The sequence below is a fragment of the Micropterus salmoides genome, unplaced genomic scaffold, assembly GCF_014851395.1.
Source record: "Micropterus salmoides isolate LMB-PRFRI ecotype aquatic unplaced genomic scaffold, ASM1485139v1 Ms_hic_scaffold_20, whole genome shotgun sequence".
NCBI lineage: Eukaryota > Metazoa > Chordata > Actinopteri > Centrarchiformes > Centrarchidae > Micropterus > Micropterus salmoides.
In genome coordinates, this window is record NW_024041151.1 from 4,218,871 (window position 1) to 4,243,982 (window position 25,112).

At 40.2% G+C, this 25,112-nt stretch overlaps 1 protein-coding gene across 1 annotated transcript; it reads left to right on the forward strand.

The window, feature by feature from the left end:
* Positions 1–509: 509 nt before the first annotated feature.
* Positions 510–20,980, forward strand: sept5b (septin 5b). The gene is made up of 12 exons (XM_038734697.1): positions 510–821; positions 990–1,000; positions 5,163–5,253; positions 8,725–8,811; positions 10,111–10,234; positions 14,241–14,375; positions 14,473–14,590; positions 16,291–16,392; positions 17,571–17,667; positions 17,792–17,927; positions 18,499–18,601; positions 18,754–20,980. Exons 1-12 carry the CDS (start codon positions 779–781, stop codon positions 18,814–18,816), a joined length of 1,110 nt encoding a protein of 369 aa, XP_038590625.1. The 5' UTR covers positions 510–778; the 3' UTR covers positions 18,817–20,980.
* The last annotated feature ends 4,132 nt before the right edge of the window (positions 20,981–25,112 follow it).

Below are 25,112 nucleotides of genomic sequence, written 5' to 3' on the forward strand. Positions count from 1 at the left end.
AAGGCAAAGTGAGTGAACAGAAGAAAAATTTAAATCAAATCAATATTTGACTTCAAAAGAGCATCAAACAATCATCAAAACGTCAGCACAGTACTGGATATAAATATGAAATAAATTGTTTTTTGTACTTTAAGCATATTTGATGCTAACACTTTTGTACTGTTACTTAAGTAAGAATTTAAATGTAGTACTTTTACTTGGAACAAAGTATTTCTACACTGTAGTGTTGCTTGTATTGCTTCCACTGCTGATCTTTGCTGCTTGTTATTCATCTTTAAAGCTCTTTTCGTCTTTTAGCTTCAGCAATTTAAGCCTTTAGCTTGAAAAGTTCACTATGAATAAACTATTATTATTATTATTATTATCAGAAGAAATTCAAAATAAATGTAGAACTTGCAGCACAGACAATTCAGCATTGCAGGGCATCATGTAAACGTGATGTTCTTGTGCATGAACAGGGCAATACTGCCACCGCCTGGTGTCTCACCTGCACTGCAAACACTTTTTCACACAATAAACCGGCTCACAGTCGGCAGACCATCCTGCGTGCATGAGGACACAGATCTGGCTTGCAGAATATGGCGACAGAATGAAAGATTTTGTGGTTTTGTTTGTGATTTAGATTCATTCCTGCACACGTGAACGCTGCTGCTGTTGGACTCATCTTCTTGCTGTGGCGGTGAAAGATTGTACAGCCTTAATTTAAAGGGAGCACCAGCGGCTCCAGACCCGCCCAGCTCATTCAGTTTGGACGCATTTAGCACCAACTGCGTCCAAGATGACGACCAACAGCAGGTACAAGAGTCGCGCGCCCCGGTCAGGTAAGTCCCTGCAGGTAATTAATAACCTACCGCGCGTCAAATTACGCATCGAGTAATGAGTCTGCACAAATAAACATGCTGTTTTCATTTCTTCCTCCGGATATTCTCCTCCTGGGATCTGCTCCCCAAACGGACTGATGTCGCCTGGAATGTGGCCTCCTGACACAGATGATGGAGAGGTAAGAGGTGCGCAGCAGCCTCCTGCTGTGTCGCACCTGCATCAGCCAATAACATCCCTTTGTTTTTGGTGGCTGTACAGCTGTGATCAGTGCTGTCAGTGACCCCCTCTTTGTCTTTACTGTCAGTGTGGACACATCACTGATATTTAGTTTATTCAGGTTTTATGGATTCTGGTGAATAAATAACAGAAGTTTGCACCACCATGCAGAAAACTCACGCTCACTCAACCATTTCTATTCACACCTGTAAATGATTCTAGTACTGAAACGACTGGTGGAATAATCAATCAGTCAGTCAACAAAAAAATCTTATTTACTGTTAATTGATTTATCATTTCAGTCATTTGAAAATGCCAAAAGCATTCAGTGACTCAAGCTGCTCAATTGTGACATTTCTGTGTCTTATTCGTCATTTCTGAAAGTAAACTGAATATCTGCAGGTTTTGGACCGGTTTAGACAAAAGGAGACATTTGAAAACATCAGTTGTAGCTCTGCATGATTTATCAGCAGTTAAAAAAAATGATCTGGCATTTTGAGGTAATCTGCATCGGCTGATACCGGCACTCACAAGGGTGATATACTGAAAGTGTCTGCAGATACATCTGAAGGAAGCCTCGTCTGTGAGCTGCTGGTGAACAATGTTAACGCTACCTCTTGTTGAGTTTTTGTAAGGTGGTGAAAAAGTGAGTCTGGAGCCCTAAATGTCCTCAGTCACCATCGTCTTTTCTAAATGTGAACACGTTTCTCCTAAATGACAGCAGCTCCAATCTGACAGCATCACCGGCTTGTTAAATATATCTATAGCTATACTGTAGAGAATAAAGCAGCTGAATGACGTCACATAAGCCACGCTCTGAAATCTACAGCAGAACCTAAAGTATGTTTCTGTTCCATTCATTAAGGAAACTTCCATCTAAAACAACACGTTACTGGCTGAGATTACATCTACATTAGATTGTATTCTGCAGGAATAGTGGAATTATACCCTACATTTCTTTGTTTTGATATCGGCGTTATATACTGGACGTTGGCCGCCCTGCTCTCTAAATATCAGCATCAGTCGACCACTAAAAAACATAACACTGTAAATTTGGTTTATCGTGCATTATGTGCATGTGACTGTCCGATAATAGAAACTGTATACTCTCAGTACAATACAGTAGGAGAATTTAACCCTTGCAAACTTTGCTCAAACCCTCCAAAACTTTATTTTAAATGCTAAAGGTTATTCCAAACATACAGAATCTGTCGAGCTAAACATTTGGAGTTTGGAGCAGCCATAAAGGGCATGGAGTATTTCAGTTGAATACTTCATATAGCTTCCCTGAAACGCTGGAACGAGATGACATAGCGCTGCAACTAACAGTCAATAATCTGGTAACTATTTTAGTTTTATCCCATGAAATGTCAGAAAATAGTGAAAAATGCCTGTAAAACTTTTTAAACATGAAGACGACATCTTCAAATGTCTTATTTTGTCCGAACAACTGAGCAAAACAGGAAAATATGAAGTTTTGGATCATATCAAACAGATAAAAGCAGCAGATTGTCATATTGGAGAAGCTAGAAAAATATTTGCCATTTTTGCTTAAAAGTAAAGTTTAAGTAATCATTAAAATAGTTGCCCATTACTTTTCTCTCAGTCAACTAATGGATTCAGCTTTAAAATATATAATGAAATACTGTGAAACATTATCGAATAAGATGATTTTTTCAACCTTAAAACTACTTAAGGTCAGAAAACAGGGAAAATATGTGAACACTGTTGCCCAAAGCAAGTTGGAAATGTGAATCTCAGGAGATTTATGGTAGAAAAATACCAGATACTTTCATATGTCTTACATACAGCATCTCCTCACCGCCTTCACTGTGAGCATCTTTATTTTCAGATATACATCCTCAAAATTCCCACAAGCAGTTTCATAATGTTTGCCTTCATCCTGCTCCATGGTTTTCATGCCAGTCTTAAACGGCAGCGCTGAGGCTGAGTTGGCGTGGTGGTGTTACCCGGCAGTCTGGATCTGTGTATTTTTGCGATGTGTGTGTGGGAGTGACTTGCAATCGCATCCGCAGACAAAATGTCAATATGGAAGCAACACCGAACCCAAAGAGAAAAACACGTCCACACACACACACACACACACACAAGTCCTTAGTCACTCCCTAAGTAGTCCAGCTAATGCACTCTACATTAGATTTGGTATTAAAGCTTGCTGTATTCTCAAGTGGAGCTGTTACACTATCTGCCTCCTTCGACCCTGTTTTGTTCTGTAGTTTTTGGCTTTCCTTCCTCTCAGATGCACACGTATGTCTCTGCATTGTTGCGTTCACTGCACACACTGCCCACCCCCTCCTCTTGTCATGCTGCCATACTGTATTATGAATACTTGGAGATCCTTTAGGACATGCTCTCAGGCTCTCTCCGCCCCCCTCACTTCAATAATACATGAAAGGAATCATGGGGATGTCCTACTAACACAGCTCCTGTGCTGTACCATGCAGCAGCACAGAGCTGTAAGGGAGATCAGAATGGGGTCGGCCATTATGGTATGCGTATGCTGCCCCGCAAAAGCAAAAAGCACTTATTATATATTCGATCAAAATGTTTTTATTACCATAAAAAATTCTATGTTATAGTAATGTGCACATTCCATAAAAACAGCGTATACATTTAAAAAGACCTAAAACACAAAAAACTCAGTATCCTTACTGTGTACTACTGCATTACTCACTCTAATCAAATATTTACAAAAATGTGAGGGAGTACTCACTTTTGTGAGACATTGTATATCAACTGAAAGCTAGCTTGTGAGATAGACATGGCTAGCTAAAACTAAAGCTAAGTATATAAAGAGTCTAAAAGTCCTTCCCCTACTGCATCATGGGACCTTATTCTGGAAGATTTTTATACAGTAGTCAACAGCAAGAGACAACTTATTTTTTTTATCCCGTTTGAATTGTGCCCTGAATGACACACATGATGTTTGTCAATTTAAAATGTAATTTTGTCCGTCAAGAAAGTTGCAGTTTGTCGTAAAACTGTAAAGTAACATTTAGTTTTGTGTGAAACCGCTCAGTGAACTCCATCTGTCGTCGTGCACAATATACGTCACCAACGTGTTACCACTATAATGCTGAGCTAACGTTCATTGTTTGCTTGCTACTAGCTACATAACTTATGTTCCACGCACAGATGTTTCTCACCTGGTGTGTTTAATCCAACGACTCCTGGTTCTCCAATCACATCATCTACACATGGAAGCTCTCTGATGTTAGCTTCAGTAACGTTAGCTTCACAGTGATGTTAACTTTACTTACTGTTGTGTTACGGGGTGGCTGTGGCTCAGGAGGAAGAGCGGGTTGCCTTTTAATTGGAAGATTGGCGGTTCAATCCCCGGCTCCTCCAGGTGGCCTGTCGAAGTGTCCTTGGGCAAGATACTGAACCCTGATGGCTGATCCATTGTTGCAAAAACATCTGTTTCTGTTTGAGTGCTTACGCTGAGTGTGTGAATGTAAAAAGCGTTAATAAATTCAGTGACGGTTGCTTAAGAAACGTTAGCTTCACTAATGTTTGTTTTAGTAACGTTAGCTTCAGTAACATTTGCTTTATTGACGCTAGCTTCAGTAATGTTAACTTCTGTAACGACATACATATAACACAGTCTTAGACAGTTTTTCTTGACTTTCAGAATGATCTTTTAAATTGACAAACATCGTGTGTGATTCAGGGCACAGTTCAAACAGAATCAAAACATTAAATGTCTCTTACTGTTGACTAAAGTACATATTTTTTCTGAAATAAGATCCCATGGTGGTTCACCGGAAGGGGAGGGACTCATTGATTTTCCCATTGTTTTCTGTAAATGAAAAATATCTATTGCTGGAGAAGGACCCTTTTTCCTCACCCCAGCTATACGCTAACTGTAGCTAGCTTAGCATATCTTAGCAGAAACACTTGATTCCTATAAGCCATGGACTGAAAAAAATAATCAAAGTTAAAGTTAATTTTCTGAAATACATTAGCTAAAATGGATAAGAATAGAGAACGAATGCTGTTGATAGATACCGAGTAAAATAATCAGCCTATATCTTTCTGTCTGTCTTTACAAGCACAAGCTCTACAACTGATCTAATGTGTTTTGTGTGTGTTCTGGTTTTTAGGAAAAAGACTATGTTGGATTCGCGACGCTGCCCAACCAGGTGCACAGGAAGTCCGTGAAAAAAGGATTTGACTTCACCCTCATGGTGGCAGGTGAGAGTATTTGTCCCATACTATATAAAAGAAGTGGACGTCACCCGTTAATTTGTGCACGGCATCGTGTTAAAGCCTTAAAATTGGCATTTTGGCTTTTGCCATCTTGGTTTTTAGGAACCAGATGTGACCATATGTGGAAGAGAGGATGGAGCTGGATAGCTTGGTCTGCAAGGGTCATCTGTGATTCACATTAACCAATTTTGGCTGGCAAAAAACAAAATAAAATTTATTAGCAGAAAAAATTGGCACTAAATCATTTGCAGATTTAATGAACTGCAGTTAGCTAACCTGCTGGAAATAAATAAACATGGAAATAAAGGAGAACCATGGCATCATGGATTGGAGATATAGACGGGTTTCTGTGCAACGTCATCACAGAGATGCGCGAGCAACCAGGGAGCAGAAAGCAGCACTCTGTCCTCACGGCACATCAGTTTAATATGACATATCTAGCTGCAGTGTTGGACAAATTACTCAGAAATTGTAATGGGTTAGTTTTTACTTATTACTAATTTAAAACGTAACAATATTACGTTACTTATTACTGGGTATTAAAAGTAAATAGTCACGTTACTCGTTAAGTTACAATTACTTTCAACCACTGCGCCCCATCCTTAAAAGTGACGGGAAACCTCTTCAGCAGCGCATTTTAGAAATTAATCCACTTTACTGGAACAATAATTAACCTGAGGGGTCAACAAGGAGCCGAATTTAAAACAGTGCAGCCTCTCAGACCAGAGGATGCTGTGTCATACAGGCTAAAATAGGCTTTTTAAATATATTAAAAAACAAAGCAGGTCCCTCCCGACATTTTATCTGACGCGTGGCTGAAATAGAAAAAACAAATAGAAAAAACAAAGCAAGTCTCTCACGACTTTTTAAACTAAGATTTTTACGAAGCATATAACGTTTTTTAACTCCACTGTCTTAGATAAAAATAAAAAAAAGATTCTCGACTTTTGAACTAACATTACTGTTTTGCACATGCACTTATAAGAGAAGTATTCAGTGCTTTTACAAAACACAAAACTTTGATTAACGCCACTCTGTCCTGCCGAGTGGATGCATCACTGGCAGTAATGTCAGCAGTCGGAGTTTCTTTCTACAGGCAAAGTTTCACGTTTCTTAGCAGATGCTTCAATACAAAATTGTTCGCGGTTGAAATATTTTTGCTGGTCTCACAACGTTTACAGAAGATAATGATGTTTGCATCTCTGAGCGTGACACAGCTAAGTTTGGCCTAATGTCAGTACTTAACATCACAACTGTGGAAAGAACGCCTCTCTCCCTCGTTCTTCCATTAGCCTTTCAGCTAGCAGCTGACTTGAACAACATTACGGTGTCGCTGACCTGCAGCGCGTCGTGCACAAACAATGCGTGATCTATGTTGATTACAGTGGTTGACTACAGTCTTCTGACTGGCTACCGAAGCGCTTAGCTGCGCGCCCATCCAGTAGTGTTTGTATACAAGAAACCCGTCTATAGTATTACTGTACAGTATTATAGCTAAAAATAAAAATTAAATGTTATTCATTCGAACTGTTAACTCTTTTGGTTTGGATGCGTGCTGTAGAAAAACACACACACGGAGGTTAAACCTACAATTTAATGTTCTTATTTTCAAACTGTATGTTTCATTTTTACAAGAGAAAAGATCAAAACACAAACTCAAAAAACTCTCTAATGCAAGTTTAGCGGGAGATTTTGGAGTTTAAACTTCCCTTATTCCAATAAAGAGCAGGACAGAGCTGCTAATGTTAGCTTAAACTCTGACAATGTTAGTGCCATCTTGGTGCACACAAGGTTGATGTTCCAGACCCGCAAAGGGATTTTTGGTGTAACTTGTAACATACATACTGCATCGCCTTAGTTTGGAAATAAATAACGCTTACCACTAACCTAATTAGCCAAGCAAACATTAGCAGCAGCTATTCTCTAAATAGTGAATATCTCTTAATCTCTCTTCACACTTAAAGACTCCCACCAAAGCAGCAGGATGTTCTTGTTGTGATGAAGCTTTATCACCACACCTCCGCACCATTTCAATTTTCACAAGTTTCATGTGTCCTGTGAAAATGTTTGGCTCTGTTAAAACATGAATGCTAATCTTCAGGGAACAAGATAAATCACAAAAGCTTCTCCTCCAAAAATAAAAGAGCAAAGATCTGGATTCAGTCACGATTTATATCCATCTGAAAATGTTCAGAAGCATTTCTGAGAGACAACAGCGTTATGTGAAGCCTACTTTGGTTTTTGATCAAAAGCACTCTGTAGAAAGAAACTTGTTTTTTGTCAAGTAAACATGACAAAAATCTTCTTGGGGACACAAGTTACTCTTATTTTACCTGGATATGACAGTTTGAAATTTTTACACAGAGCTTTCAACACTTATATCCAAAGTCCAATAACAGACAAGACAAAAATGCCTTAATAAAGCATGTAAGTGAGGATTTAGTATTTCACCTCCTTAAATTTGGATGCGAGAGAGAAACACATTTAAAAAGGAATTGTGAAAATGTAAGCAGTATTTGGAGATTAAATTTCCCAAAATGAAACTGAAGTGTCTCTCCATAAAGAACAGGAGTGAAGTCAGATCTTCGTTATTTTCCAAGTAAGAAAACCTCGTTCAAAGTCCCTTTTGAAATTTGCAAATAACTAAAAATAAAGGCTTTTCAAGGCAGTTTGTTGTGTGGTTTAGAAAAAGAAAATATTTTTTTAAAAGTAGTCATTGTTAATTTAATATTTCTGCTTTTTAGCAGCCTTTAACAAACACCATTTCCCATAAGACCACAGACTGTATAAAATACGTTTTGAAGCTTCGAGTTTGGCAATTTTTCCGTCGGCATCTTGGTGTTTTGCAACCAGGCACCGAACATGACCATATTTGGACGAGACGGTGGCGTTAGCTAGCGTGGTTACCAAGGTGCATCTGTACTTCATGGTAACTGTTATTTTAATCAGGATGCTAATTTTGGCTCAGGTTTAAAACTCACCTCTATCCTGATTGACAGGTCGCCGTGGTCGCGACTTGTCAATCACAAGGTAGCCCCGCCCTAAAACCTCCCCTGCTTCCTGGTCTCTGTTCCTCTGAATGGGACCATAATTTACTAAATGAAAATCATGCTGTGTTGAAGAAGACTTGAAACTAACAACTGAGACCAGAAACTCATCAGGAAAGTGTTTACTGAGGGAATAAATCAGCTGAGAAGTAGAAACATTTTCTCAGAGACTTCTAGACAATCAGCCGCTGGAGTCGCCCCCTGCTGGCCGCTAGAGAGAATGCAGGTTTAAGGCTCTTTAGCATGGCTTCACTTTTCTGAGCTGGAGGTTCCTGCTTCGTTAACTATAGTGTTACTATGAGATCACAAAGAGCTTTCTGCAGAACGCCGTAAGACTTTCTACCAGACAAACCTGATGGTGATGTGTAACGAGGGCCTGTTCAATGAATTGTTTTTGTGTGTGTTACAGGCGAGTCTGGTCTGGGTAAATCCACTCTGGTGAACAGCCTGTTCCTCACTGACCTGCATAAAGACAGGAAACTGCTCAATGCAGAGGGTGAGTCACCAACCAATCAGGCGTCTCCACACCTCTCGAATCTCCGATCACAATTTACACGCACTTTGTCAAATATTGTGGAAATAAATTTATAAATGAAGCTCAATGGAAACATAAGAAATGAATGCATCACAGAAGACCCAAACGTTCGGTTCAGCTAAGAGTTAATTAATTTTTTTTGCAAGACATGACAATGAGTTTCCACCAATCAGGTCCCAAAATGCAGAACTGAAGCTGAGGTTGCTGCAGCCTGGTTTTATTACCTTCTCCCCTCTCTACTGTCCTCCTCCTCTTTTTGCCCTTACAATTATGTCCTTACCAGCTTTATTTATGTGCATGTCTTCTCTCTGTTCCTCCTGAAACTCCTCTACTGGACTGTCCATATTTGCATCACAGCTCAAGTCTTGTGCACTCAGATGCAAATTACCACATTACATCAGTAACCTCCTTAGCTTTGCGGTTCAACAGACTGCTGCTTTTAAAATTTATGTTGGGAAAGACCGCCTTCTCATGCTGCACACCAACTCCGGTTGGAGGTGCTGGTGCCTTTTGGGAAGGTTTTTAAACATGAATGTAAATGTTTTAAATGAGCAGGCATTTCATTAGCGTACTTATCTGCATGAAGACGTTTTAATGTACTGGTTTTGATAGTGGGCTGTTACTGTTGCATATGTATAGTGGTAAAACGGGTAGATATTTTGATTATATTGAGTCGTTTTATGTTTGTCCTGCTGCCTTTTTTGGCCAGGGCGCTCTTGAAAAAAGAGATTTTATCTCAAGGGTCTTTCCCCCTGATTAAATAAAGGTTAAATTAAATAATTAAAAATTAAAAAGACCTTGTTCAGACACACTCAGTCCCTCTAGAGCATATTCTTTTGCTCGTGTGGACGGTTACATCATTGCCTCTGCATCTGACCTCAGCATGTTCTTATTTAACCACAGACTCCCTGGCGGCGGCAGCAGCAACCTCTAGCCCTCTTGTTATGTTACAATATAGTAAAAAAGATTATATGAATATACTAACATTATTATATGAATATGCTACTACATATAGCATGCAACTATATGTTAGTCTAATAAAGATATATCTAATAGAATATACTAATTACTAAAAACACCAAACTCAATATAAAAAGGCAATTTATTGGCACATTTATACTTAATCGTTTTCTTAACTTTTCACCGATACATATATATTTACTACGTTATATTGGAAACTGATTTATGACGCAATATACCCTCAGTTCTCATTTCTACAATATCTACAGTTTATCTGTGTGTGATGTTTTTGCCCTTCAGAGCGAATCAGTCAGACGGTGGAGATCACAAAGCACACGGTGGACATCGAGGAGAAGGGGGTGAAGCTGAAACTGACCATCGTGGACACCCCGGGTTTTGGAGACGCAGTCAACAACACTGAGTGGTGAGTGTTCACGAAGACGAGGTCAATAAAAGCAGCTTTGGAAGCTCGGATGGTGAACAATATTAGATGGAGGGAGCTTTAAGTGCAGTTGTTCTCCTTACATATCGTTTAGTCATTTTAATTCTTATTTATTTTTCTTATTGACAACAAATCCCATGAAAAAAACAGAAACCAACAACATGTCCGTCTCTCAGTACTTTCTCTCCGTGGCTTTAATTAATTAGTTATCCTTTAAAAACACAAATGTATAGTTTCATGTTTAAAAAGGCGCGGTCATTTCCTCAAACAGCTGATCACTGTAGTTTTTAAATCAACAAAAAGGAGGAACTAGGGCATTTGTTAGGGACTATTTTCAGCAGCGGATGAATCCACATTTGGCGCTCTTCTGAGTATTTGAGGTTGATTCCCTGAGCTTAACCAAGTGTTTATAATTGAAACCATCATGGCGAAGGTCTTCCAACCTTAAGTAGTCATTTTAATCCCTAATCCTAACCACAGCATCATAAAACTGACACAGAGAAAAGATGTGTTGTTAAAGTGAATATTTACAATCAATGTATTTTATCGTTTCATTTAGAGGACTTTCTGTGCCTCTTTTTCATTATGTTTCAACCTGGTTTTTGATTTCCCCTCGCGGATCCTATGGACTTACATTTTAATTGCGCCTGTGCACAGCCGGCTAGCCTACGATGCCAAATGCAGTGTGTGCTTTTTATTTTTCTGTCTTGTCTGTTCGATCTGTTGTTCCTCTTGGATAGAACCGCAGAACTGATCTGGTTTTCATTAGAACATTAATTACATTTCACACTGTGTCTCTGACCCCGTTGTATTGATCTGTGTTGTTTCTCAGAAGCAGTTCCTGACTCGCTCCTTAAAATGTTCCTCATAATTCTTTCCCTTGTTCTTGTTGGTTTGTAGTATTTTTCATTAGAGAATAAGCTGGTGTCATATACATCATGTCAGCCTGGGTAACCTTGTGCTTCCTGGCTATTTAATTATAAATAATGGTAAATAATGATGGTATCTCTCCAGCCCTTTCATGCATGAATTATCACCACTGTCAGGATTTTTTTCCCTGTGTGTTTTTGTTAGAATTTCATTTTTTTTAAACACACAAGGAGTTTTTTACATGTCCACTGGGTTGGACAGCGTGCGTGTAAGGTTTTAACTGAAGAAGTATGTATCTAACAAACCAATGAATGAAATGACATAGTATGGGAAAACTATATTTTTAATGCTGTTAAACTAATGGGTTCACATATTTTAACATATTCTAATACTGTTTAATGCAATGAAAAAACGCTGAACCTCACTTCTGACTCCTCAGCCTCTCTTTCTCAGCATATCATATCCACTATCACTGCTGCTAGCATTTAGGGATTGTCCTATTTCTGGCCACCATTCATCATCGCTGCCACTAGTATAACCCTCACTTGATTGTGATGGAACTGGCTCCATTATCCTGAATGCCTTTCTGTCACTTGCTGCAAGACACTAAATTTTACTCATATAATGGAACTAATCTGCACAAAATATTAAGTGTAACATAAATCCATTGATTAACATTCAAAACAGTTTGTGCACATCAAGTATTTTCAAGAAAAACAAAGTCTCAGTGTTAACTGTAGACGCACTAGCATCCCATGTAGTGGCTGATATGCAACTAGGCCATCAGAACCAATTAAACGGCTTTTGAATAGCTGTCCACTGCAGTGACCACTATGTGTGAAAGGGCTAGAGATCGTTTCCATTAATGATGTCAGTCACACAATAACAATCTGAGCCTGTCAGAGGACAAAATCAAGCACTCAGGTCGCTGTCCTGTTTCGCTGCTGCCGACTGCAGTGCGCTCACTTTCTAAAAAATGTTGTCCTAATTTGTCACATTGACACAAAAACATGGGAAATGAGGTCCAGGTTGAAAAATACAGAAGTTACTCTTTAAGTAGAAGTACTATAAGCAAAATGTACTTGACATACTTAAAGTAAAAGTACCCTGTGATATTCTGTTGTATATGATAATGATGTATTGTTTCTGATGCAAGCAGCGTCTTACTGTTACTGTAGAAGGTCGAGGTGAAGCATATTTTTACTATTTTATATTGTGTTGGGTATTTTAATCGACAGTCATTCATACGTTTTCCAGTTTATTTATATAGCACATTTAAAAATAAGTTGACCAAAGTGCTTTCCAGGTTCAGAATACACAACAAATATACACAACAAATAATAATAATGTCAAAACTCAACTCTGTTTGAAGGCCAATGAATAGAGTTGGGACTTGTCAGAAGTCTGAGTTCTTATTTCAACAGGTAAAATATTTCAAAGATTAAGCGCAGCTACTATAAAGACTATAAAGTCACGTTTAGTTTTTAACCTGGATCTGGCATCTGATTGGATGACCTCAGTGCGTTGACAGGAGTGTGTACATGTTCTGAGAAATAAGAAGGTGCCAACCCATTTAAAATCTTAAAAACAAGTAATAAAATCTTGAATCCTAAAGCGCACAGGAAGCCAGTAGATCGAGGCTAAAATTGGAGTAATGTGCGCTTTTTAGTTCCAGTTAGAAGTCGAGCAGCTGCGTTCTGGACTGACCGATGGAGAGACGACTGAGCCGCTCCAACATACAGTTACAGTACTCTCGTCGAGGCGTTATAAATGCATGGATTATTAAGTCTTTGTGCGGCAGGTAGAGCTTGACATTAGCCAACAGTCTCAGCTGAAAAATTCTGGCTTTTAAAGGTGAACTAATCTGTTATTCAAATTTAAAAGCACAGTCAAAGATCACACCCAGATTCTTGGTGAATGGACAGATACGTTCCTAAAGAACCATCTGCGTCTCTGTCATTTATAGTTTTTGTTTTATATGTAAACATCTGTAAAATAACTAGAAACTAAAGCTGTCAGATAAATAAAGTAGCGGAGAAAGTACAATATTTATTATACTAAACCAACATTTGCGGCAACCATGTGTGCTTTCACATAGCGATCTAGCGGCGCAGAAAATGACAGTTACATTTATACTCCTGCGTAGGGTCTACGCCGTAGGCTACGCACATAGCCCGGCATTTATACTTGTGCGCCGGTGTATCCGTCATTCTGCAAGTACACCCCCAAACGCTAGTCAGCAGTAGCGCTACAGCGTCCGCTGTGCTGGCTTTTGCCGGCTGAGCAGGCTAACTTCCTGTTTAGCCCTCCGCTAACGTGAATGGGGGTAAAATTGTATACGTGCGGCTGGTATAGCCTTTTCAAATGTTATCAACCGAGTGGGAGCAGCGCGGTGGTGCAGTGGTTAGCACTGTCGCCATACCGCAAGAAGGTCGCGGCCTTTCTGTGTGGAGTTTGCGTGTTCTCGCCGTGTCTGCATGGGTTCTGTCTGGGTGCTCCGCCTTCCTCCCACTGTCCAAAGACATGCAGCCTGGGTTGATTAGTGACCCTACATCCCTAAATTGTCCTTAGGTGTGAGTGTGAGTGGTTGTTTGTCTATGTGTGGCCCAGCGATGGACTGGTGTCCAACGTGTACCTCGCCTTTCGCCCGATAGCAGCTGGGATTGGCTCCAGCCCCCTGCCCCCAAATAGATAACTTTCTGATAGTAAAACAAGTCATTTCTATTCAAACATATTGATCCACCGTGTTACAGACGCTGTTTTGGCCGCGAGTAAAAGTTACTACAAAGCACGGGGCACTTCCGGTCGCTCGGGGGCATTGCTGCCCAGCCGACCAGTCACGGTGCTTCCGGTCCGCGTCGCCTCGACGTGTAGTTACATTTTTGAGGAGGTGCACGTCAGGCGACGCCGTAGCCTCTGCGTAGCCCCGTCGCCTACGCCGTCGATTCGACGCGATTACATTTAACACAACACAGGCGTGCCCGCTGTGGCTTTTCACACAGGCAGTGAGAAAGCACCTAGATTTTCTTCCCAAAATGTTGAACTTCCTTTAACCGTTAGTTAGTATTGTAGTAAAAACACGTAAATACACAGACTGCGTGTTGTTTGTGTTTTGCAGCTGGAGGGCAGTCACAGACTACATCGATCAGCAGTTTGAACACTACTTCAGAGACGAGAGCGGACTCAACAGGAAGAACATCCAGGACAACAGAGTGCACTGCTGCCTCTACTTCATTCCTCCGTTTGGACACGGGTAATACACAATAGTACACACACTTTCATATGCACACATGGCGTTAATGCGCACGCACGGATTAAAAATGCTCAGTAAAGTTCATGTCCTCCTCTAGGCTTCGTCCTGTTGATATGGAGTTCATGAAGGCCCTGCAGGATAAAGTTAATGTCGTTCCTCTCATCGCTAAGGCCGACTGCCTCACTCCCAGCGAGATAAAAAAACTCAAAGAGAGGGTAAGACCATAAAATATATAAACTATATGACAGATTACATACATGATCCATGACCACCGGATTAGACCAGTCTACCTGATGTATGGGATATGATGTAAAATCTCTAAATACAGGTCATGACAACTTAATATGTACACAGTAAAAGGCAGGACTTAAACACGGACCTTTCTGTTTGCATCAATTTCAGCTGGATATTCAGTGATTTCATTTATATACAATGACAAAGGCAAAGGCAGGTGTAGAAAATGCTTTCAAAAATAGACACGGTAATAGATTAACAGAAACAGCGTCGGTTCTTCTAGGTATGTTTGCACAAAGTCAGGGGATTTGTAGGCATATCGTCAGGTGTATGTTTAAGCAATTACACCAGGTGCTAATATGTTGGTTGAAACACAATTATTAACCGAAACAGAAACAGCTGTGTAGGAGGAATCCATCTGGGTGAGGAACAGTCATCTTACAAGGTGAGGCTGCTGAAGAGTTGACTGTCAGAAGAACAAGCACAGCAACAAGACACAAGGTAGTTGAACTGAATCAGCAAGGTCTCTCCCAGGCAGACATTTCAAGGCAGACAGCGGTTTAACGTTTTAACATTTTTTAAACAGTTCTGCGGGTATCTTTGACAAGAATGAATGAATAAAATTATTATGGCATTACTACCTGCAGCACCAACTATACTGAAGGCTAGTTCAAATTCGCAATTAAGCGTCCTTGTTGCGTGAACGTTATAACTTCGCCGACAAGACAGGAGGAGAAGACAGCAAGCGATCCTTCTGCACCTCCGTTTGAGGAGAAACCAAAGATGTTTGTGGCACTGTGCTTCTATAGTGACCGTCTGTTTGAAAAGACGAGCTGTCACGGGAGATTTATAATCGTGTCCTTACTTCAATGCATTTGTTAGTTTCCGGTTCACACGTCAACCACTAAACTTCCTGTAAATGGTCTGAAAGTCCGAACCATCCAAAAAATGCTTTCACACCAGAAACCGGACCGAGACTACCTCTTTTCGTCGGACCAAATTTCGTCTGTTTGGTTTCACACCTGCAACTTTGGTTCGGACCAAATTGAAAAGTCTGAAAGTCCGGACCAAACGACGTAATAAAACATAACGGTTCATTATGTGAGGTCTTTATACACCACTGAAAACATAGTTAGGGATATTAAATTGCATTTCTGTCAATAGATCCTCAGAAATATTACACACTGAGCCTATAAAACATTTTCATTTAGTTAGTTAACATTTCTTGTTGCAGGCAATTTTTTTAGAACAGTAATAAATTTATGGGGAAAAAACCTGTGGAACAAATGAGGCCGCCTAAATACACAGAAGAAATGGTTCTCCATGATGTTCTGGACAACCTACCTGCCGAGTTCCTTCAAATGTGTAATTGTAAAAATTGTACCTATAGTATAATTTTACCTGATCACACATTTTGCATTTTTGTTTTTCCACACCTGCCTAAAACTCGTGCACAGAACTGAGTTAGGACGAATGGAAACAAGCATAGATTTGGGTTCGGCTGATTTGAGTGGTGGATGAGTCAGACGTTTCTCCACAGAGATCATATCTGTACTGAGTTGTATATCTTTCTTATAGGGCAGCGACCTCCTGATAAATTTTAGCTCTCAGTGGGAGGGTGTATGTGTGTGTTGCTGCTGTTATCCGTCACATCTCTTATGTGTGTGTGTTGTTCTTCCAGCTGAGGGAGGAGATAGAGAAGCAAGGGATAAAGATCTATCAGTTCCCCGACTGCGACTCTGATGAGGACGAGGAGTTCAAGCGGCAAGATAAAGAGCTGAAGGTGAGCTCGGTTCTGATCTGATGAGTCTAAATCACACGCTCCATTATTTCTGATCGTTATGTAAAAAGGCACTTTGGATTTCTGCAGTGGTGGAAAGTACGTTTACTCAAGTACTACAGGTGCATCTAAAAAAATGTGGAATATCGTGGAAAGGTTCAGTGTGAGCACCAGAAACAGACTGAGAGATTTAACGCCTGCTTGAGTTAAACTTCTTATAGATCACGCATATGCAAATATGAATGTTCTAACTTTTGTCAGTATGGACATGATGCACATTGTTAGATCCGTTAGATTCTCCACAATTCAATTGCCACCAAAGTATTATTCATTCAGATTTACCTGCATAATAAAGGAATCAAATAGATGCTAGTTTATAAAAGTCCGGGCTATTAATTGAAGTTTTACGTTACTTAACAGATTAAGATTTTATGTAATCTAAGATGATGTAACCACTTGGAGTGTAAGAAGCTATTCATCTCCTACTTTAAGCAAACTATTACTTTTAGCTTCATTACGTTGAGCTCGCTAATTTAGCTCATGAGAGCAAACTTATTTTTCTACTTTTACACAAATATATTGATATGTTTCACAATTTGAATTTTTAGTTGGCTTTAGTTAATTAACTGATCTTTCCCTGCACCCCCTGGAAACTGCAATGACCCCTGGTTGGGATCACTGCAATGCATCAGTTGTAATTTAATTACAAAATATATGAAAATAGAACACAACAGGAGCCATTATGCATCTATAATGAGTACTTTTACTTGTGATACTTTATGTGCGTTATAATACTTGTATTGCAGGACCTTTACTTGTAATGTAACTATTACATGGTGGCATTTAGGGCTGCAACTAATGATTATCCTCATTGTCATGATTAAGTGATTAGTTGTTTGTGTCGACCAGTGTTTCCCAAAGCTCAAGATGACGTCCTCCGTGTCTTGTTTTGTCCACAACCCAAAGAGATTCAGTTTTCTGTCACATCTGAGAAGCTGGAATCAGAATTAGGACATTTTTTCTCAGAGAAATGACTTGATCGATTAATCAATTATCAAATTATTTATTTAACAGTTGACAGCTAATCGATGAATCGACTACTTGTTGCAGCTCTAGTGGCATTGCTACTTGTACTGTAAGTAAAGGCTCTGAATACGTCCTCTGCTGCTGTTGTGATGCAGGACAGCACTCCGTTCGCAGTGATCGGCAGCAACACGGTGGTCGAGGCCAGAGGTCAGAGAGTGAGAGGGAGGCTCTACCCATGGGGCATTGTGGAGGGTGAGAAACTCTCTGAAGCCGTCTGTCCCAGCTCTCTGCAGCGATTTTGAGATTTCAGTTTCCATGGCAAAACTCATTTTAACTTCCCTTGCCCGCCCTGATGTTAATCTTTTCCTGTGCGCAGTGGAGAACCCGTCCCACTGCGACTTTGTGAAGCTGCGGACGATGCTGATAAGAACCCACATGAACGACCTCAAGGACATCACCAGCGACTGTCACTACGAGAACTACAGAGCGCAGTGCATCCAGACCATGACCAGGTAGGAACAGGATCGCATGTGTTTTCATCTGAGACAAAAATGGACAAAGACTCGAGACAAGAACACATGTAATAAAACCAAAATATCAGTTGCTTTAGGATAAATGCTTGAAATATATCTTCATCTCTATTTGATAATGGATCGTATCCCAGACACGAGAGGTAGGCAAAAAACGGCTCGTGGTCCAAATCCAAAGAGCTAAATATATTAAATATAACTAATGCTCACTGAGTGGTCGACAGTCCTCTTCATCGTGTCCCATAAGGTCTATTTTCAACATACCCTGCACTGTTTACTCAGTGTGTTCAATAAAACATATAATTGTTTGTGTGGTATTAGTTTAAGCAGACTGTGTTTGTCTGTTGTTGTGACTTAGATGAAAATCAGATCACATTTCTGCAGAAATCCAGGTAATCCTGCGACCGTATGAACCATTTTCAAAACAGTATTCCCTGGGATTTCCCGAATAATTTTTCCTAACTTGCAGAATTCAGGTCACCGCAGCGGTGAAACAAAGAAAAACCAGTGGCTCGCAGATGTAATGCTTCATGGTTATCTCTTAATCTCACAGTAAGATGAACGCAGATAAGCGGGTGGAGAGCCCCATCCCGATCCTGCCGCTGTCCACGCCGGATGGGGAGACAGAGAAACTCATCAAAATGAAAGACGACGAAGTGAGTGGAAAAAAAAAATCTGGACTCTGAAAAATGCATCGCAGCAGGTGTTAGATAACCATGTTTGATGTGAAATGCTGACCCATATGTGTGCCGTTATGCAAGCAGTCTCTCATCTCGTTCCCTTTTCTCTGTCTCGTCCTCGTCTGCAGTTGAGGAGGATGCAGCAGATGCTTCAGAAGATGCAGCAGCAGATGCACGAGCAGGACCTGTGACCGCTGATGTTAACACCTGTGACCTTCATACCTTTTTATTTAGGAGACAAAACACATTGCATGGACTGAAAGCTTCATCAAAGGGTCATCTCTTCAGGGGATGAGAGGAAGAAATCTTTACATGATTACAGTCAATACTTCACCCGATTCTCAAATCACACAAAGAAACCGGAGAGGAATGACGGCATGCTGCGAGATGTGTTTCGCCCTTATCTAAACTTTGCTTTTTTAATGCAGTCATTAGCCAAGTCAGTGTAGTTAGGCAATAGAGAGTAGATTGCACTTTCTCACCTTAGATGATTTCCAAGTATGTTTTCTACTTGAAATTCTAAATGAAACCAATGCACCACACCCTGAAGTCATTTAGTTTATGCACTGATTGTGTGGAGTGATGTCTAAAAAGAAAGTCGCTGATGGTGTGCATCTTTGTTTTCAGTGACATACTGTACGCACGTTCTGTATAGGAAGAAATCTGGTCATAATAATAATAACTTCATTAAATAGCACTGCTCATATATCAATTACAAGACGCTTCGCAAAAGACGTCAAAACAACAGGTGATGTGCAATGAATTAAAAATTATTAGGATTAATATGAGGAGTATTTAAATCAAGGTCACCCGGACTTGGTTGAAGATACTTGAAGACGTTTTGTGTCTCATCCGAGAAGCTTCTTCACTTCTGACTGCCCGGCTGTTTAACCTCTGCGGGGTCGTTGTCAGGGTGATCGATGCCTCTTGGTTTGTTAGTGCTCCTGGCCGTTGTGACGGCTGTCGTTATGGAAAATGACGTTAAAGCACAGAATAAGTTGTAGTGTCACATCCAGAGTCTTAGTGGTGTATCGCTGCTGTTTGACACAGCTGGGTTGCAATGGCGCATACTACGTACTAATTCGTTGCTGCGGGCTGCTGGTATAAGTCGCTGTCGCCATCTGTCACCGGCAGGTACTGGTTAAACTGGTAGCTAATGCGGTAAAATTATACTGAGCTGTTACTGATGTGATGAATGCTTTACTGGAAGGACAGCTAAGCTAACGAAACTGCTATGGCAAACAGTGAAGCGTAGCTTTGGGCAATGTTCGAGCATTAAAGGGGAAGCCCAGCGATTCGACACGTCAAAGAGTGTTTTCAGATGTTTAGAGCTGTGGGGGCTGAAGATCTACAAGTTTGACAACTGAGCTTACTTCAAACTGTGGATGAACTGCAGGCTGAGGAGAGGGAATCAGCAGGTTTATACATTTTATAGTGCGAGCAGATGCACAACACGCTGGTGACGCTTCCTGTTCAGCTCGCTCTCATTGGCTGTTGCAAGTTTCTGATCAAAGGCTCCCCGATGTGAAATTGTAAATATCAAACATGTTCGATATCGGAGGAGCCTCTGATCCCGTCGGCAACCTTCAGATTATGTCCGTAAACCCTTTCACACTGCAGGCCGATAACCTGTTTGTAACCTGAGAGAGTGACTTAGACCCAAAGTCAGCCCAGTGATCCTCTACTGTGCAGCCAGCGTTGGAGGCTCCAGCCTACATTTGCTGCTACTAGGATAAATGTGTGTTACTCGTGCAAATACGGCCGTTGGAGTGTTTCTCAACCTGAGAATATTTCCCCCTAATAGCCAATGGGAGAATCAGGAAAGGCAGCTAACGCTAATGCTAACTTGGTTCATACTGAAGTACAACCGAGAGCTGGAATCAAGTAACAGATACTTCTTGTCAGAACTTACCGTCCTGTGCGGTTGTCTCTGTACATTAAAGACATTGAACCTTAGAGCTCCGGGTGCCCGCAGACGTCGACAGTCAGTTTATCCTCCCTTTCTGATTTTCTGTGAGGCCTCTGATTGGCTTTCGCAACACAGCGTCACATTTAATTTCACATGAATTTCTCACTCGTGTGGAAAAACATCTTCAACTTGCTGTCTTTGCACGGACTTTGTATGTAATTGCTCTCTGGTCTCTGAACACAGATTTAGCACACCCAAATCTCAAGCCAGTTGAGTTGCATTGTGGGTAATATAGCTGCCAGGTTTTGACAAGGAAGAATTTGCAGAATAAAAATGAAGACATTTCTGGTTCTGCTGCATCGATTAGGATCTTTTGTTATATATATATATATATATATATATATTTATTAGGGCTGGGCACGTTACGCTGACAATTATTTTATCGCACGTTAACACATTTTTTAAAAAGTATTATTATTTTGAAAGTCCGTTTCTCGTTGGCTCTGAATACACATGCAGTCATGGGTCACAGGAGGGGCAGGATGTTGATCAGCCTGCAAATCGTCCACCCAAACAAGCAGCGGAGGAGGCTTCAGCAGACTACGCTGGATACAGCGACACAGCGCTCCGCGAGTAAACGGCAGGCGCTCTATTGAGAGTAACCATGGCAACAGCTTCTGTGCGCTACACAGCTGTAGCCTATTTAACTTAAGTTAATTATACATAACTTCACCTGATGGGCCTTCATCTAGTTTTGCCGTGTGAATTCCCTCCTGTTGATGTCCTGATAACTATTTAGATTCTGGAAACTCACAAACAGCAAAGATCAGGCTCTCTTCCAATGATCTGTGCTGCGCGTACAAAAAGTTCAACACAATTCAGCTTCGGCGGCGGGCGTCTGCGTGAGGCGAACACTTCACCTCCCTCTAACAGGGACACTTTTACTGAACACAGACTGCACAAAATGTTTCTGCTGATTTATAAATGTTCACCTGCTGCTCAGAAGGAGCCTGTTCTGATGTTCTGATCGTGGCTCTGGACTCTAACTTGTTTTAACAAGCTAGATAAAAGGTAATGCCCTGGCTGTGGCAAATAGCTTTGGTTTAATATTTGATTTGATTACATTAATGTTTAAGTTGAGATCTACAAGAAATATTTTGTTGCTGCTGTGTAAAGGGAATACTGCTGGTAAAAAGCACCTTATTTCTTTAAAGTGTTTGCAAACCACATGTTATTTCACTTTTGTGTATATAGCAGTACATTTAAATTAAAAGTGCACAATAGACTACTTTAGAATTCATTATTCAGTTTTGTGCATAACAATGTGATTAATTGCAAGAAAATCATGCGATTAATCTTGATATATACTGTATATATAGGATAATATACCATTGTTATAGGAGAGCAATGCTAAATCTGTGGAGTACTCTTTTAACAGTGGCTAAATGTCAATGGGCATCACGTTAAAATGTCCCTTTTTTGCATGAATTTATTTAATGTAAGCAGTAGTGTATGTCAAGAAAGCAGCAGTGATACGCGGTGCATGAAGACCTCTATCCACAGTGCCATTTCTGGGCTGCCAGAAATGCCAGAAGAGCTTCTGCATCAAAATTCTGATGGTGTCCAAAATGTAAGAACCAAAATCTCACAAAGTGACAGCTGATGACACCCACAGCTACAAACCAGCCACTCAGAATGGGCACGTGACACGAGAACGAGAGCGACGCACCATCAGCCTCTTTTAAAACCTCGGCGCTGCTGCTGCTGCTGCGTGAATGTGTGTGTTTGCTCATGCGGACGTTTTCTGGTTAACACATGCATCTCATCCTTTTTGAATCCTTGCAGAAAGTGTTGCAGTGAACTGAACATCAGAGAAATGCATGGAAAAACAATCCTACAGACGTTAATAACATTTTCAGAGCACTTTTTTTGTGTGTAATATGTTAAAATCTCCACCTTCCCATAAATATTACATATGTTACAGGTGTGATTACAGTGACCATATCGGGGGGGATTTGAACTCCTAGAGCAGAAACTAGTCCCCAACAATGAAAAACAGTGTTACAGTAAAATAAATAAAAACGTTCTTTTCATCTAAAAGTGTCTTTTTATATCAATCAGTAAACATGTGCATTGATTTTTAACCCGAGGTTGTGGATAATTCTCTATTTGTTTTTAAATGACCAAAATCTGAACAGATATTTGTACATATAAAAAGGACTTGAGGGTCTCAAACCAATTCCAGTTTAAGGCCAGACAACTTATATCAGCAGACAGCTGAAATAGCAGAGGCGCCACAGCAGTGCTCCATACAATGTAAGATTATCCTGTTAATACATTCCTGACAAAACCTGCATTTATTGTTGTTTGTATAGCCACTTGGGGTGTAAACACAATATTTACACATGATCATGTTAGCAGTACGTTAGCAATCATTCAGAAACATTAACCGTGATTTTGAGGGATGTTTTTGTCGACCTGATACAAGCAGCCCTTTATACATTATGCAATTTGACCCATTATTTTATTGTAAATTATAAAAACATTGTTTAGTGCAGCTTTAAATGTTATTAAAAGTTACCCTCTTGCTTAAAGGTGACTGCTGTGACCACAGTAGTGACCCGGTAATATCTACCTGAACTTTTCTAACTTGAGCCACGATAAGCTACTGGTCACATCAAGTGAGGCTGTAGCAGCAAGTATTTTACTGCTTATGAGTTCAACTTTTCATTCGTCATAGAATTAATTTTATTCTTTCAGGCGTTACACAAAGTCGCTTATATGCCTTCATGTATCTCAGCCGGACGTCGTTCACTCCATCTTGACCGAACTTCCCATGCTGGACTTTGGAGATGTCCTGTACTGACTTTTTTTCTAAGGGTGCCCTTAGCGACTAGATTTTCTGTACCGCTTCATATTTGCCTCCAATGGCCCTTTCAAAACGCATCACTGCAATATATACTGCTTCATAGGCTGGCCGTCCCCACAGACTAGATGAAAACTGCATTGGCTACCTTCATTTCTAAACCCCTCGTTGGTTTTACGCCACCATACCTTAAAAACCTCCTCTGTATATAATATATATGGCCTTCAGACTCTCTGCATGCAATTACTGGAAGGATATAACAAAAAAAGTTAAACTGGACCTCTTAATCTCTCTAACCGCTTTTTAAGAACAATATAATTGACAATAATTTATGGAGTGTTTTTATGCCTGTTTAAAACTGTTTTAAATATATGCTAAGTCCTTTTCCTTTGAGATCAATATACAGAGGCTTTTTCAATTCTCTGGGTTTCCTACTCTGCATTATTTATACCCCCACTGTAACTGTACCTTCTTTCTTTAATCTCTTACCTCTGTATGTTGTTGCCTTGTCTGTTCTTTAACCCTGAATGTTTTGTCTGGATCTAAACTTTTATCCACTCCCCTCAAGAGGCTCATGAGGCAAATCCCCTCTTGCCAGGCCGTCCTTGTAAATAAGACGTTGTTCAAGTATCCGGCCTGGTTAAATAACAAACTTTTATGCATTAAAATGACAAAATTACATACAGTCCCCTCCTAAAGTCTTGGAACGGGAAGGCAAATCCCTTTGTTTTTGTTGTTCACTGAAGACATTTGGGTTTAAGATCAAAAGATGTTTTTATTTCCTGGTATTCACATCTAGATGTGTTAAACAACTCAGGACAAACCACCGTTTGTATTAGACCACAGCATTCTGAGGTGAGCAAAACAAATGGAACAAATAATCTTAAAGTTAATAACATTTAATATTTGGTGATGTAACCCTTGCTTGCAATAACAGCCTCAGCATCACCAAACTGTTGCCTTCTTCATTTGTGATGCTATTCCAGGCTTTTACCGCAGCTTCTTTCACTTCTTGTTTGTTTCGGGGTGTTTCTCCCTTCAGTCTCCTCTTCAGGAGGTGAAATGCAGCTCTACTGGGTTAAGGTCATGTGATTGACTTGGCCAATCTGAAACCTTCCACTTCTTCCCCCCTGATGAAGTCCTTTGTTTTGTTGGCAGTTTGCTTTGGCTCATTGTCCTGCTGCATGATAAACTTCCTCCCCGTTAGTTTCAATGCATTTCTCTGCTCTTCATGTTGGTTTATCCTCTTTAACAGGAAATGCAGTCTTTATAGGTTTGAACCAAGAAGGAAAACTTAGACTAGTCATGCAGAGCTATTTAATGTTTGGACAATCAACCTAAAAGGCAACAGCTGGGCCCGTATTTATCAAGCTTCTCAGAATTACTCATAAGAACACTGCTAAAGAACTGACTTAAGAGTAAAAAAATTATTTGCTCAAAGCTGGGCTTAAAAGTTAGTTATCAAGCATCATAGTCCTAATTTGAGTGAAGTGTTGGACTAAATCGTAAGTGTCACTCTCAGTGCTGATTCACGACACTTTGCTGCGCCGCAAACAGGATTTTGGATGACGATGTCGCCAAGGACCAATCACTGAAGAGATTTCCTTCTTTAAGAATATTCTCAGATAAATTCACATTGAATGGTGAAATTCCTCAGAGGAGTTTATATTCAACACACATTTAACAATAATGAATTTCCAAGATAATACATT

What these genes read in the sequence shown, in the direction of transcription:
- sept5b (XM_038734697.1), top strand. Translation starts at nt 779, where the DNA reads ATGACGACCAACAGCAGGTACAAGAGTCGCGCGCCCCGGTCAG. An exon ending in GCAGTCAACAACACTGAGTG is followed by an intron (nt 10,235 to 14,240) that starts GTGAGTGTTCAC and finishes TGTGTTTTGCAG; the next exon opens with CTGGAGGGCAGTCACAGACT. An exon ending in TAAAAAAACTCAAAGAGAGG is followed by an intron (nt 14,591 to 16,290) that starts GTAAGACCATAA and finishes TTGTTCTTCCAG; the next exon opens with CTGAGGGAGGAGATAGAGAA.